Raw genomic sequence first — 13,335 nt, 5'->3', positions numbered from 1 at the left:
TTAACTGACTTGGCAAAACTATAGTTTGTTAACAAGAAATGTGTGGAATGGTTGAAAAACGAGTTTTAATGACTCCAACCTAAGTGCATGTAAACTTTCAACTTCAACTGTAGGTCCTGGATGGCAGGAAGCTTGGCCCCAGTGATGTACTGGGCCGTTCGCACGACCCTCTATAACGCCTTATGGTCAGATGCAGAGCAGTTGCCATACCAGGCGGTGATGCAACTGGTCAGGATGCTCTCGATGGTGCAGCTGTAGAACCTTTTGAGGATCTGGGAACCCATGACAAATCTTTTCAGTTTCTTGAGAAGCAATAGGTTTTGTCGTGCACTCTTCACAATTGTATTGGTGTGTTTGGACCATGATAGTTTGTTAGTGATGTGGACACCAAGAAACTTGAAACTCTCAACCTGCTCCACTACAGCCCCGTCGATGTTAATGGGGGCCTGTTCGGCCTGCCTTCTCTTGTAGTCCACGATCAGCTCCTTAGTCTTGCTCACATTGAGGGAGAGGTTGTTGTCCTGGCACCACACTGCCAGTTCTCTGACCTCCACCCTATAGTCTGTCTCATCATTGTCGGTGATCAGGCCCACCACTGCTGTGTCGTCAGCAAACTTAATGATGGTGTTGGGGTAGTGTTTGGCCACAGTTGTGGGTGAACAGGGAATACAGGAGGGGACTAAGTACACACCCCTGAGGGGCCCCAGTGTTAAGGATCAGCGTGGCAGACGTGCTGTTGCCTACTCTTACCACTTGGGGGCAGCCCATCAGGAAGTCCAGGATCCAGTTGCAGAGGGATGTGTTTAGTCCCAGAGTCTTTAGCTTAGTGATGAGCTTTGTGGGCACTATGGTAGGATAGTCTTAATCGTAGGTCATCAATTTTATTTTCCAATGATTGCAAGTTAGCAAGAAGAATGGAAGGCCGTGGGAGTTAACTCGCTCGTCTCCGGATTCTCAGAAGGATGCCTGATCTGTGGCTCCTTTTCCGGCATCTTTTCTTCACGCAAAAGGCGTGGATCTGGGCCTGTTCCGGTGAAAGCAGGATATCCTTCTTGTCACTCGTTAAAGGAAAACGTTTCTTCCAGCCCGCTGTGAGTAATCGCTTTTCTGATGTCCAGAAGTTATTTTCGGTCATAAGAGACGGTAGCAGCAACATTATGCACACAATAAGTAAAAAAATGTAAAACGTCAGCCATGTTCTTGGGCGCCATTCATTATATCAATAAGTAATGTAGGCTTAAAAGTTTGAAATTGTCATTTATTTCTTTTTTTGCCATGTTTGCCATTACAATAATTGTTTAAAACCAATTTCTTCATTATACTGCAGTTGTATTAAAATCAATTTTACTTTCACCCGGCAAAATGAACATGTACATGAGGTACTGAGATACTTACTGTATGTTAACAATTGAATATATAAAATAGAAATGTCTGAACAAATAACTCTAGACAATTCAAAGCAAAAAAACATCACAGTACTGTATTAGGAATTAATTAATAAAAACCAAGAAAATAGACTGCAACCTTGTGGCAGAGGACTGCCATCTTGTGCCACAGGTCATCCACCATAAAATAAACAACTGCAACCCTGAAGGCAACTGTTTTTTTACAGAAGTAGAAAAAGAGACAGAAGTGGCTGAGGTGAGAAGTGGAAGACCTGATAGTGATTTCTGAATGTTAAAATTATGTTAAACATGATACGTCCATACCATCACTCAACCCCATCACCAGTTCAGTCCATACTGTCTTTCACTGACTTTTTTTCTATTTGGAGGCTAAGGTCCTCTCCCACTCCACCTCCACAACTTTGTACAGTTCCATGGTGGCTTTGGCGTCCTCCACGGACGAGTGCCCCTTATTCCCAGTCTGAGAACACAAGGGGAATTCCTTGTTACTACAAAATAACATAAGCCACACAATAAGAGGTTTAGTAGCTTATTACTTTTGTTGAGACTAGAAACAACAACCTAGACTGAATCACTATAGATTATATTAAAATCAATCCCATTTCAATCAGAAGTCTCTTCTCACCTGGATGTTGCGGTTGAACAGGGCCTTGGTGAGTCTTTTCAGTGAGGCAACATCTTTCTCTGGAAAGCCAGCCTTCTGGTTGAGGAGAGGAATGCGGGATGTGTCCCGCGTTAAGACAGCAGGGTGACTGTAACTCAGGGACTTGAAGTCATTGTGGACAGCATGCCCTATCACCACCTTGCCTGCAAGGATCTTCAGTATCTATAGGAGGGGGGAATACAGAAGAGATCAAATGATATCATGGTCATGTTTAGCAAAGTAAAGGTCCAAATAGAATAGATTAAGGGGCAATTCCACTGTAACAGATTTACGCTTTGACTCAGTTTTTTCACTTGAAAATGTATGCCAAACAAAAATCATTGATTTCAAAGTTTAACAAACCATACAACCAATGTTCCCTCTAAAAAAATTATCACTGAGCAAATTTCAGGTCTGCTGAGTGCAAACTTGAAAGTGCAACTTCCTGTGCGGTTTACTGTGAACACTGATGCTGTTCCCGCTTTAGGTTAGTTTTAACAGTGGTCAAGTAGGCTACTGTGAGTAGAAAAATCAACAGTAGCAGCCAATGTGTGGGGTTCAATGATGGCTTACATTACATGAGACTTTTGAAAAAAAATAACAACATGCAGGGCTTGACATTAACCTGTTAATCCACTTGACCTTTAGACAAGACGACAACAAATGTTGTTTGATGCAAGAAACCACTTTACAAAATAAAATGCATAATTATTCCCATACCATTGCTACAGTGAATCAGACCAATTATGCTACGATCTGCCTATTGGTTACTTAGCTTATTCAAGCCGGTCTCAAAATACAACACTACAAAGCTATTTACCTGACTCGCTTTTCAAAGAAAATGCTCACGTTTTGTACTCTTGTAGGAAGCAATCAATCCTCCATTGCCGACTACAAATGATCTGTAATTGGGCTAATAACTCACTAACTAGCAAAGGATATGAACAAATATGCACAAGTCACTACACGTAGCTCTCACTTTGATCTCAAAACAAGCGCATCGACTCATGACCGACCGCTCAATGCTGTAAAAACAGTCCAGTTCAAAATGAATGACAAGTGTTGATATTAGTTGGCAGGGGTCTTTACTTCAACATTACTGTGTTTTGATGTATTTCTGATACCTTTTAAGACTTTTTCTGGTATATGTTTTCTAAGACCCCTTTTCCACCTGTTTATCCAGAAATCAAAGCCTTTGCTAATATAATATTTTCAAGATGGATAATAGTTGAAAAATGTATCTATGCCTTCATTTCCCCAAAATATACTCTTAGCTTTCATTTGACACCCAATTTGATATGCTCATAGGTCCTTTACGGTGGAAAAAGGTTAAACGGAAAACATATTTTTCATCCTCCTTTGAACATTCTCTTCCGGGAGCCTTCTTACCTCCTTCCTGGCATGTTGAAATGGCATGGCTTTGACCAATTGATGCCAGGAGATGCCACTCCAACGAGTCCGGTAGTCAGTGACTGCGTTGGTGGGCTTGATGTACCTGTCATACACCACGTCTCCGTCATAGGAAACAATACTGCATCGTGCCAGCTCACTGTTGCGACCCTTGGGGCCCGTGCCGACCATCTCACAGTCCAAGGCAAGGTACTTCAGTGGGTTACAAAGGGGGGCCGACCCACTTGGGACAGAGGCATAGCGGGCAACAGTCCTGGTGGGTGGGGGTTGGTGCCCCGGGGTGATAGTCGAAGTGGATTGCTCAGGATTGGTGGAATTCTCCACAGTTATGGTCAAGGATGTTGAGCTGCTTGTGGATGATGCAGGCTTGGAAGCAACGCTTCTAGCATGATCTGACCTGGGTATGTGATATGAACTTTTACTGTGAGTATTCTGCGTGTGAGCAATGCTTTTGTTGTGTGCAGCATTGGGTTGAGACGGCCGATTGGCCCCATTGTGCCAGTGAGGTGGGCCCTGATGTTTATTCCCCTGTCTGTGATTGTGCTGGTTCTGCTTTTTGTTGAGGTAACCCTTTTTCTCCAAGAGTCGCCGCCTGTTGATGAATGCCTTGTGTTTGTTGCTTCCCGATGTGTCCTTACAGGGTCCACTGCTGCCTGAACAGTCCAGGTTTAACATAATGTCAGACATCTTGGAGGGGAATCTTCCTCAACTGGGGCTGGGTTTGTTCTTGGACTAAAACTGTTTACGTCCCTCTCCCTTCAACAGGACATAAAGGCATTCACTGCTGTGCAAATTTAGGTTCAAATATTTGCTTTAATCAAATGTCATTCTGACCCAATTATCATGACATCAATGGAAGCAGTATTGTGATACCTGGACAAAAACAAAATAGGTTTCTGTTAACAAATCAGCTGGTATGTCTGAAATTGTAGGAAAAGATTATAGTCATGAATGACAAACAAAGAAGCCAGCTAGTTAGCTGTTTATATAATCTAGCTAGTTTGGTACTAGCTTAGTATGAAACACATTGAGCCCACTTAGCTAGCTAGCCACAATTAACGTTAGGTATTTTCGAAAAGTATGTGTAGTGTAAACGTTAGCTGTCAGGATGATATTACAGTCGAAAATACGGTTTAGGCGAGCTAGAACTGGGTCATTGGCTAGCTAGCTATAATGCTAAGCTTCGACTCGAACATTAGCTAGCTAGGAATGAAACTCTATTCTCCAGACAGACTAATTTAACTGTATGTCTTCACTCAAATTGTATCCTGATAATATGGTGGTGCACAAATCAGCGTTATACAACAAATTACATATATACACCGACCTATAAACATAGCACCATGCTCCGACTTCCTTAACAGCCAAACAGTCGACTACTTCCGGTTCAGATTTCGTGTTGTGATATACATAATGGGCGTACGTTGTGAGGAAGAGCTACAAACACTTCTCATCGTCGTTATATAAAACTATTTCACTCGGACTTGAAATAGCCTAGTGTTGAAATGTTTAATGTTCACAATTCGTAACCAGTTGTTGTAGCCAGTCAGTTGCCGATGCGACAGTCGAATGATGTGCTCACGGACACTTTCAGCAGAGCAGCAAAGAGAGTTGGCAAGAAATCTTACATATTTTCTGTCGACATACAAACACATCTCCGATTCCTTCATAATTGTACGTAGCAAGCAAAGCATTCTATTTACATGGTTTTTTTTTAAATTAAGCTACTGGTGTTATTTGATTATAAGATGATCACGTGATATACTGCTATCGAGTCCTCCGCTCCAGGTTGAAGTTTCCCCTACAGATCTAGGATCAACTTCCCCTCCCTCAATCCAGACCTAAACCATTATTAGGAAAAATGCAAAACTGACCAAAGGTCAGCGTCTAGAGGCAACTTCACCCTACACGCTTGATCCCTGGCTCAAAGTTTCCCATGAAGCTTGATCCCTGCCTCAAAAGGGCCCCTGGATAGATTTCTCTAGCTACTCATCAATTAATGTGTTATTGATCATGTTTTCTCCTGCCATAGGAATTCTTCAGTGAGGATCTATGGGCTACATTGCCTACCAGATGGCAATAGATCCTCTGTGACCTGTCACCCCCACAATTAGCTGACCTCCTATTGGACAGATTGAATGTGAATTGAAGTTGTTTTTTTTTCATCTACTGAACATCTACCATTCCAGTGTTTAATTGCTATATTGTATTTACTTCGCCACCTTGGCCTATTTATTGTCTTACCTTCCTTATCTCACCTCATTTGCACAAATTGTATATAGACTTGTTTTTCTACTGTATTATTAACTGTATGTTTGTTTACTCCATGTGTAACTAACTCTGTGTTGTTGTCTGTTCACACTGCTATGCTTTATCTTGGCCAGGTCGCAGTTGTAAATGAGAACTTGTTCTCAACTTGCCTACCTGGTTAAATAAAGGTGAAATAAAATAAATAAAAAAGGTATTCAGTCATACCAGTGTATTCGTTCAATTTGAATTGGATTCTATATCATAAAACAGTTAGAAATAACTTATACAATTTTATTTTTTTTCCCCAGCTACTATTGCCTCTTTCACTATTGGCTTTCCGGGCCACTGCGCATGCCCTGACGCTCCCCAGGACACCCCAGGGCAAGCAGGGACATGAAGTGGGCATGCTGAAGCCAGAGGAGTTCTTGGAGAACAAGAGTCAGAGCTCACTGCTTGGAAACATGTGAAACCCAAAAAGCAGCATGAGATTTGGAGTCTGGGCAAGGTAAAGGTGTGCATACTCCTTTACATATATGGATGTGCATACTACTTTACATATATGGATGTGCATACTACTTTACATATATGGATGTGCATACTACTTTTATATATATACTGCTGATTCAAATAAGCATTTCAGTTGTGGATACTGATCTGTTCATCTCTCTCCACAGTTGGTGAAGCAGCTTTGTGACCTGACAGACTGCAATAGTGTGGTGGATGTGGGCTCTGGACAGGTAACCTAATATTCAGTCTTGTTATCAGACCTAGGAGTCACACAATATTACTTTTTGTAATCTGCCTAACAATGAGATTTGTCACGGTATATGATTTGTCACGATGTTGTATATCCCTACTGGTCTCCCTAGGGCCATTAGACTTGTTTCTTGTCGTTTGGGCTCGGTCTGTCTGTGACTGGAATTGAGGCTGATCCCACTCTAGTTTCCATGGCATCCAAATATGATGGACAGCTTCTGTGGACGCTGGAGAAGGAGCGGCAGAGGAAGGTAATGCACCAGAACGTTCAGTAGTAAAGTGCAAGAAAGGCCCAGTTGACTAGGATTTTTTTGGAAGAAAGAGGTGAAGCAATTTGGTGAATATTGCTAATATGCAATATAATGAAGAATTAAATATTTATACTGCTCATACTCTTTCAGAATGGACCTCCCCTCTCTAGATCTGGCCCCTCACCCTACCATGTGGCTGGCTGGGTCAACCCCAAAGCATCAAGCAGGTAGGAAATGGTAAATGTGTCTGTGAGGATCAGACCACTCTGGCTGGACCCAGTAAGAAGAGACAGCGGGGGGTCCATGTCAGAAGCTGATCAGCAACATGGGCACGGAGACCAGCCTGTGTTGACTGCAGAATCAGAATTCCTGGGTTGTTGAGACAATGGCCAGACTGCATCCCCGCTCAAGAATAATGACAATGCATGTACAAACTATTTTCCTAGTGTATAACATGAACCCCGGTCTAGCTCACTCTCGTTTTCAAAACGTCTCTGCAAGACTAAAGCCGGACAAGGCCCATATGTCCACCTACTCCAAGAGTGTTCATACACTTAAGTTGTTGTCTGCCCTGTGGAAGAGGGGCAGGGATGTACAGATTTTGTCCTAACAGGCCTCCATGCCTGCGGGGACCTCAGCACCACCCTTCTTCGCCACTTTGCCAGCTGCCCTCACGTTCATGGCATCACCTCAGTGGCGTGCTGCTACATGAAGATCACCACCAGCTAGAACCCAAACCCCCCTGGCCTCATAGCCCGTCCACTTTCCCCTTTGTCCACCAATGAGACATATATCACTCAGAGTTTGGCTACCCTATGAGCTCCTCGGTGCAGGGGTTGCCAGGACACCAGCTGTCCTATAAAGCGCGGGAGGGGGCGTGTCACACCATAGAGGACTACGTGCACAGGCTGTGGGAGGAGAGGGGGTTGCTAAGGATGCACTGTTATCGGGCAACCCTGAAGACAGTTATCAGGGAGGTGAAGCCGGGACTGCGCGGGCCGGGAGTCCAGGCGATAAAGAAAGCACATCTACTACCCTTTACAGGGTGAGTGTTTACACAAGTTTGTATCCATACCTCTTCAGTCTATCATTAGGCAGCAGCTTTCACTGTATGTTAGGATGAAAACCTAAGAAATTCATCCTTGCATTTGTCTCAGAAAAACCTTTACTATTTGGTATTATCCTTGTGTATAATGATAATCATTTTGATGATCACATTTAGGAATTCAATATCTGCGTTTTCTCTATATAGCCTTTAGGTCAAACATGATCATCTATCTTATATGTACCCCTGACCCCCTCTCACCATGTACCCACAGGTATGCCCGCCTGGGTCTGCCCCGCGTTGGCCTGCCCCTGGACACCTGCAGAGTGGGGGCTATGCTGAGGCAGGAGGGTTGTGTGGTGGTATACTTCAGCCTGGCTCTGCTACTGGCACCGGTGGTGTAGACTCTGGTGCTGCTGGACAGGATGCTATACCTTCAGGAGAAATGTGAGGAAATGTACAGAGACTGTGTTATCAGATCTTGAATCTGGATTCCATACATCTTTTTTTTTGTGGGCCCAGTGCTAACAGTAAAGGTGTTATTTGTTATTGCTTGATTGTTGGTGTAGGTATAAAGAGTCAGCTGGTGCCACTCTTTGACCCTGCTTTCTCTCCCTGAAACCTGGTACTGAAGCAGCTGACAAGGGACAAAGAGGACGAGTGTACTTTTCCATAACCAAGGACATCTCTAAAACCGTGTGTTGTGTTCAGAGTTTACTCCCTTACTCATTGGTGCTCAAAGACTTTGGAGTGGAAGTTTAGAAGTGAGTATCTGTGTCGGAATATCCGTACTAGCGTACTACATTACTTAAACTGCATACTATGTACTCATTGTCGCAAACTATTTTGGCTGAGTAGGTGGGGCGGTGCAGAGTACGGGTCAAAAGACATGCATTAATTAACCAGCCCGATAACAGCTCATTTCCAATTCAGTTAATTTCTCTAAACTCTGAATAGTCATGACGTTATAGTTGTCTTGATGTCCTTTGGGTGGTGAACCATTCTTGATACACATGGGAAACTGCTGTGTGAAAAACTCAGCAGTGTTGCAGTTCTTGACACAAACCGGTATGACTGGCACCTACTACCATACTCCGTTCAAAGGCACTTTAAATCTGGTTTTGGTTTCGTTAACATATTTAGTGAAACCCAAGTGCATATATACATTAAATCAAATACCCTAGTACACACACCAAAACTGTTAAAATCAAAAAACGTAGACAGGTGCGGTGCATCGCAGATTCAAAACTGTTGGACAGCAACAAAACTAAAGCACTGATAATTGGGAACGAGATCAGAATGACTGCTAAGGCCTTCAAACCTAAAACAATCCATGTGTTCAAATCAAAAGGCCTGATTAACATATCAATAACGCAGCCACAGCCCGAGTCCCCGCTGCTGATGCATTAAAAACATCTAAAGATGGTTTAGTTTAAAAGCTCTGATGAACAATACTTTAATGAGAACAGAAATCCACTTTGGGTAAATGTTTTCAGAAGATGTAGCCTGATGCAACACGCATCATTTTAAAGATGAACAAAAACTACTTGGCCTACAGTACATTTGAACACCGCAGAAGCGTCGCTATTTGGCATCTTCCCAATTAAGTTGCCTAATTTAGTTAGGTCCTAGTTCTCCAAGTAGCCAATGACTCGCAGCCCACCTCTTCCAATGCACTGTGGAAAAATTTGCATCAAATTCTACTAGATGAGCCGAAATTAGTAACATTTAAGCCATACCTGATTTTTGAAAATTCCCTATAAAAATGTTTTTCTATACTGAGAATGCATCATGCACAATTGCATTGTGTTTTATTGGTTAATTTTGATAACACATCCCCATATCTGGTTGTCAAAGCTGAAATAAGTATGACATCTGGGCATTTACAGTATACTTGATTTTCAAAATGGCCTACTATTTAGAACGCAAGTATGGGTATTTGGACATGGCCAGAGCCAAATGACTAATATTTCACAGAATGTGGAGGGCACGCAACTATACATGTAATGCAATTGCTTTTCCATATTGTCTGGACAAAATTGCTTTTGAGAGAATGTACCCCTTTTCTGGCAAATTGTGTAAATGAATGAAGACTAGTATTTAGATTTCACCTGATGAATCCTTAGTTAATTTTCCAAAGCCTGTTTCCAGTGGTCTCAGGGATTGACACTCATTTCGACCTGTACAGTAGTTTTGAAGGCTGCATGAAATAGTTTAACGTGGCAAATTTCACAGCAGCAGTCATACATGAAACCCTGACATGTTGCTCGGTGCACACTCATATTTTAAGTTACAGGTGTTCAACACAAATGGCTGAAACAGCCAGACTCCAGTATTAAGTTGTCAGAGACTGCAGTGTTCTGTTGCCACCAACACACTGGCTCTAAAGCACTTTTTTTACATGGATTTAAATCAAGCTTTGTATTTCATTAAGATTGGGGAAACTTAGGATGCAGCCAGTCTGCTGTGTGGGAACTTGTTTTTTTTCCCCCTTCATCTCTGGAGCTTTGCATAGTGCACACCTGAGAGGAAGTCACTTTGGAAGTTAGTTTAGAACCATGTTTGGCTAAAAGTGCAAACGAGGTGTTGTGCATTTCAGTACAAAGCCTTCCCTAAAATGTTGGGTGCAGTTTGCCATGTTTAAGCATAGGTGGCAGACCAGGGGCCATATGAAGAATCCCAGTACAAGTGCTTTTTTATGACCAAGTCCCTACCATGTAATCTTATTCACAGATAAAAAAAGCAAAACTGATCCTAAATCAGCACTCCTACTCCGAGACGATTGATTCAGACAGCCCAGAGTTCATGCAAAAGACATGTACCAGTAACACGCATTCAAGTCAATGAGCAGAGTTTAACATTTAGAAAGACAGCAATGATCACCTTCATTGATCTGAGCAGAATGTTAACTAGTGCAATAGTACACTGAAACTGCCCAGTCCATTGCAGGATTCTCTCCAGGAGCAATCATTTTACAACAGTGAAAAGAGCCTTTGATAGAAGTTACCATTGTGACAAGAATATTGAAACATTTGCCTTTTTGTCAAAAAGATAGTCATTTCAATCAAATGAAAGCATACGTTTGTTTTATTAACAGAATAATGAGTAGAAAGTGTAGGTCTGTTTCCCCCAACTCATTCATTCAGGCCCTCTACAAAGAACTCGTTACAGGCCACCGTCAGCGCAACAACCAAGACGACAAACTCCTGAAAGTCCACTTCGCCATCTTTGTTGTCATCCAGATCACTCATGATCTTCTCTACTACCATAGGGTCCTTGCATGCCTGAGAGAGAAGTAGAAACAGTTAATGCATTGAAAGGTAGGCCAAGAACAGAAGCAGCCACATGACTCTTGGAACAGTTGTAGATAAGAATTGGAATAAGCAATGCACAGGAAATTGCACAAAGCCAATCAGATGGAAAGATCAATCTCATGCCATTGTTATACCCATCAAATCATTTCATATCTATGAAATGTCTAGGTGATGTGTCATTTCTAGGCAAGGCCATAGTATTATTTAAATTATTCTAATACAATATGTTGCAAAGGTGATGGTCCCTCAACTGTTCAATAAATCAAGACTACTCCAATTCTTGCATGCATGACTTGCTTTGGGGCAGTTTTACATTTTGTTTATGTCTACTTAAGATGTAATTGAACAGAATGTCATATTGAAACCACATATCCCACCCCTGGACAGCATTAGGAATCAAACTCACCGCCAGGAATTCACTCAGTTCACCCTGTAATAGATTCTTCAGCTCAACTTTGCTCAGCTTGTACTTGTCCCCTTCTTTTGAGGAGTATGAGTGGAACACTTGAATTAGCCCCTCCATTGCACTCTCGAGTTTGGAACCCATTTTACACTGCTGTGAATACCTAAAAGTAGTGTGAGGGACAGGTCAATCCATGACAGTGTATACACTGTATGGACAATTAGATTTTACAGTAGAAGTCAATTTGCATGAAGTGAACTCCTTACTGGTTCCTGTTTATTTTTATATGAAACATTTGTCAGTGTGTAGAATACTGTAAACTGTATGCAACAGCCACTGGGGCCAGTATTTCTTTAGCATTTAATCCAGTTCAAAATGATCATGTGGGTTAAATTCTATCCCCCTTTCAAATGTAGTCTTTGAAAAACAGCCAATTCTCAATTATGATCTAGACAGGCACCCGATAACTAGCAACCCATGAATTAAGACCTTTAAATAAGACAGCAACTCCAGCAGCAACTAGGAATAATATCGATCCAGAGAATGAGACATTGCTATTGGTTGTCCTGGTGAGCACACTTCAACAATACAGCCCTGGTGGGCCTACAGAGGAAACAGTTATAACTTGCTGTTCTCAGGGGGTCCATGATAAACCTTCAAAAAGGATTGGTTGTCTCAGTAAGGTTATAGATGGTTTCACAAGCTATAAAATTGTCATCCCCAGAGACACAAATGTAGCCCATTCTTTCGTGATGTGTGCAGCTATCCTAGTAATTCAAGCTCTGAAGGGGGTAGGCCTAATGTTTGATGCATCTGAAGCACACAACACCCCTGAATCAAGCGTTAGATACATTTAGATTGTGTGGTTCTGTTCCTTACAAATGTGATCGGCTCTGTGAAAACACCCTCATTAAAACACCACGGACTGTTGAGGCAATTGGACTGAAAGTACACCGAGCGAACAAAACATAAGGAACACCTGCTCTTTCAATGACGCTGACCAGGTGAAGGCCATTATCCCTTAATGATGTCACTTGTTAAATCCACTTCAGTGTAGTTGAAGGGATAGAAACAAGTTAAAATAAGGATTTTAAGTCTTGAGAATGTGTGCTATTGAGGGTGAAAGGGCACGACAAAAGACTTAAGTTCATTTGAACAGGTGCCAGGCGCACCAGTTGGAGTATGTCAAGAAATGCAACGCTGCGCAATAGTTTCCCCGTTTGTATTAAGAATGGTTCATCACCCAAAAGGACATCCAGCCAACTTTACAGAACTGTGGGAAGCGTCCCTGCGGAACGCTTTTTTACCTTGTAGAGTTCGTCGCCCCCGAAGAATTGAGGATATTCTTAGGACAAAAGGGGAAGGTCTACCTAATATTTTGTACAGTGTATAGTTGTTATTCCAGTCAGTATAGGCCCAAAGCACATTTGCTGAAACTTGTATGCCTAGTTTAAGCCAATTATAAAACAGATGGAAAATTGTGCAATTACCAAAAGAGAACCACTATAAAATAGAAACCCAATGCTACAGAGTCCCCCCAAAAAGGACATTTGATTTCTCTGTTCCTAGGCTTTCATTGAAAATAAGAATTTGTTCTTAACTGACTTGCCTAGTTAAATTAAGGCATTCAAAATAGGCTGCATGGCTCAACAAGAACTAGGCATACAGGTTGTTATTTATATATATATTACCACAAACAGGTTCGCTACTCACCTCAAAGCTGATGACAAACGAAGCAGAAGTGGCGTCGACTCTCATCTTACCTGTTTTATGCATCTCACCTGAGACAAAATTCAAATCAGGCGCCTCCCACCGGTGAAACCTACAACGTCACGGATGCAAATGGGACAGGTAGGC

The 13,335-nt window shown here is 42.2% G+C and overlaps 2 protein-coding genes and 1 pseudogene across 3 annotated transcripts; 1 reads left to right on the top strand and 2 right to left on the bottom strand.

Annotated features, from left to right (window-relative positions):
• Nucleotides 1-1,237: 1,237 nt before the first annotated feature.
• LOC110514781 (interferon-stimulated 20 kDa exonuclease-like 2) lies at nucleotides 1,238-5,270 on the bottom strand. The gene is made up of 4 exons (XM_021593992.3): nucleotides 4,787-5,270; nucleotides 3,439-4,332; nucleotides 2,032-2,232; nucleotides 1,238-1,866 (listed from the first exon to the last, which is right to left on the bottom strand). The coding sequence occupies exons 2-4, from the start codon at nucleotides 4,144-4,146 to the stop codon at nucleotides 1,765-1,767; spliced, it is 1,011 nt and encodes a 336-aa protein (XP_021449667.3). The 5' UTR covers nucleotides 4,147-4,332; nucleotides 4,787-5,270; the 3' UTR covers nucleotides 1,238-1,764.
• Nucleotides 5,009-11,352, top strand: LOC149984516 (methyltransferase-like protein 25B; annotated as a pseudogene). Its single transcript, XR_016494592.1, has 7 exons — nucleotides 5,009-5,133; nucleotides 6,018-6,214; nucleotides 6,384-6,446; nucleotides 6,579-6,716; nucleotides 6,867-7,761; nucleotides 8,036-8,208; nucleotides 8,331-11,352. The product of XR_016494592.1 is annotated as a methyltransferase-like protein 25B (transcript).
• On the bottom strand, nucleotides 10,831-13,270 carry LOC110514794 (protein S100-A1). The gene is made up of 3 exons (XM_021594000.3): nucleotides 13,192-13,270; nucleotides 11,482-11,641; nucleotides 10,831-11,045 (listed from the first exon to the last, which is right to left on the bottom strand). Exons 2-3 carry the CDS (start codon nucleotides 11,620-11,622, stop codon nucleotides 10,896-10,898), a joined length of 291 nt encoding a protein of 96 aa, XP_021449675.1. The 5' UTR covers nucleotides 11,623-11,641; nucleotides 13,192-13,270; the 3' UTR covers nucleotides 10,831-10,895.
• Between the last annotated feature and the right edge of the window lie 65 nt (nucleotides 13,271-13,335).

Source organism: Oncorhynchus mykiss, chromosome 3 (genome assembly GCF_057628025.1).
Source record: "Oncorhynchus mykiss isolate SJ-2025 chromosome 3, ASM5762802v1, whole genome shotgun sequence".
Classification (NCBI taxonomy): domain Eukaryota; kingdom Metazoa; phylum Chordata; class Actinopteri; order Salmoniformes; family Salmonidae; genus Oncorhynchus; species Oncorhynchus mykiss.
The sequence above is the reverse complement of the archived record's forward strand: the minus strand, read 5'-3'. Positions and strand labels throughout refer to the sequence as shown.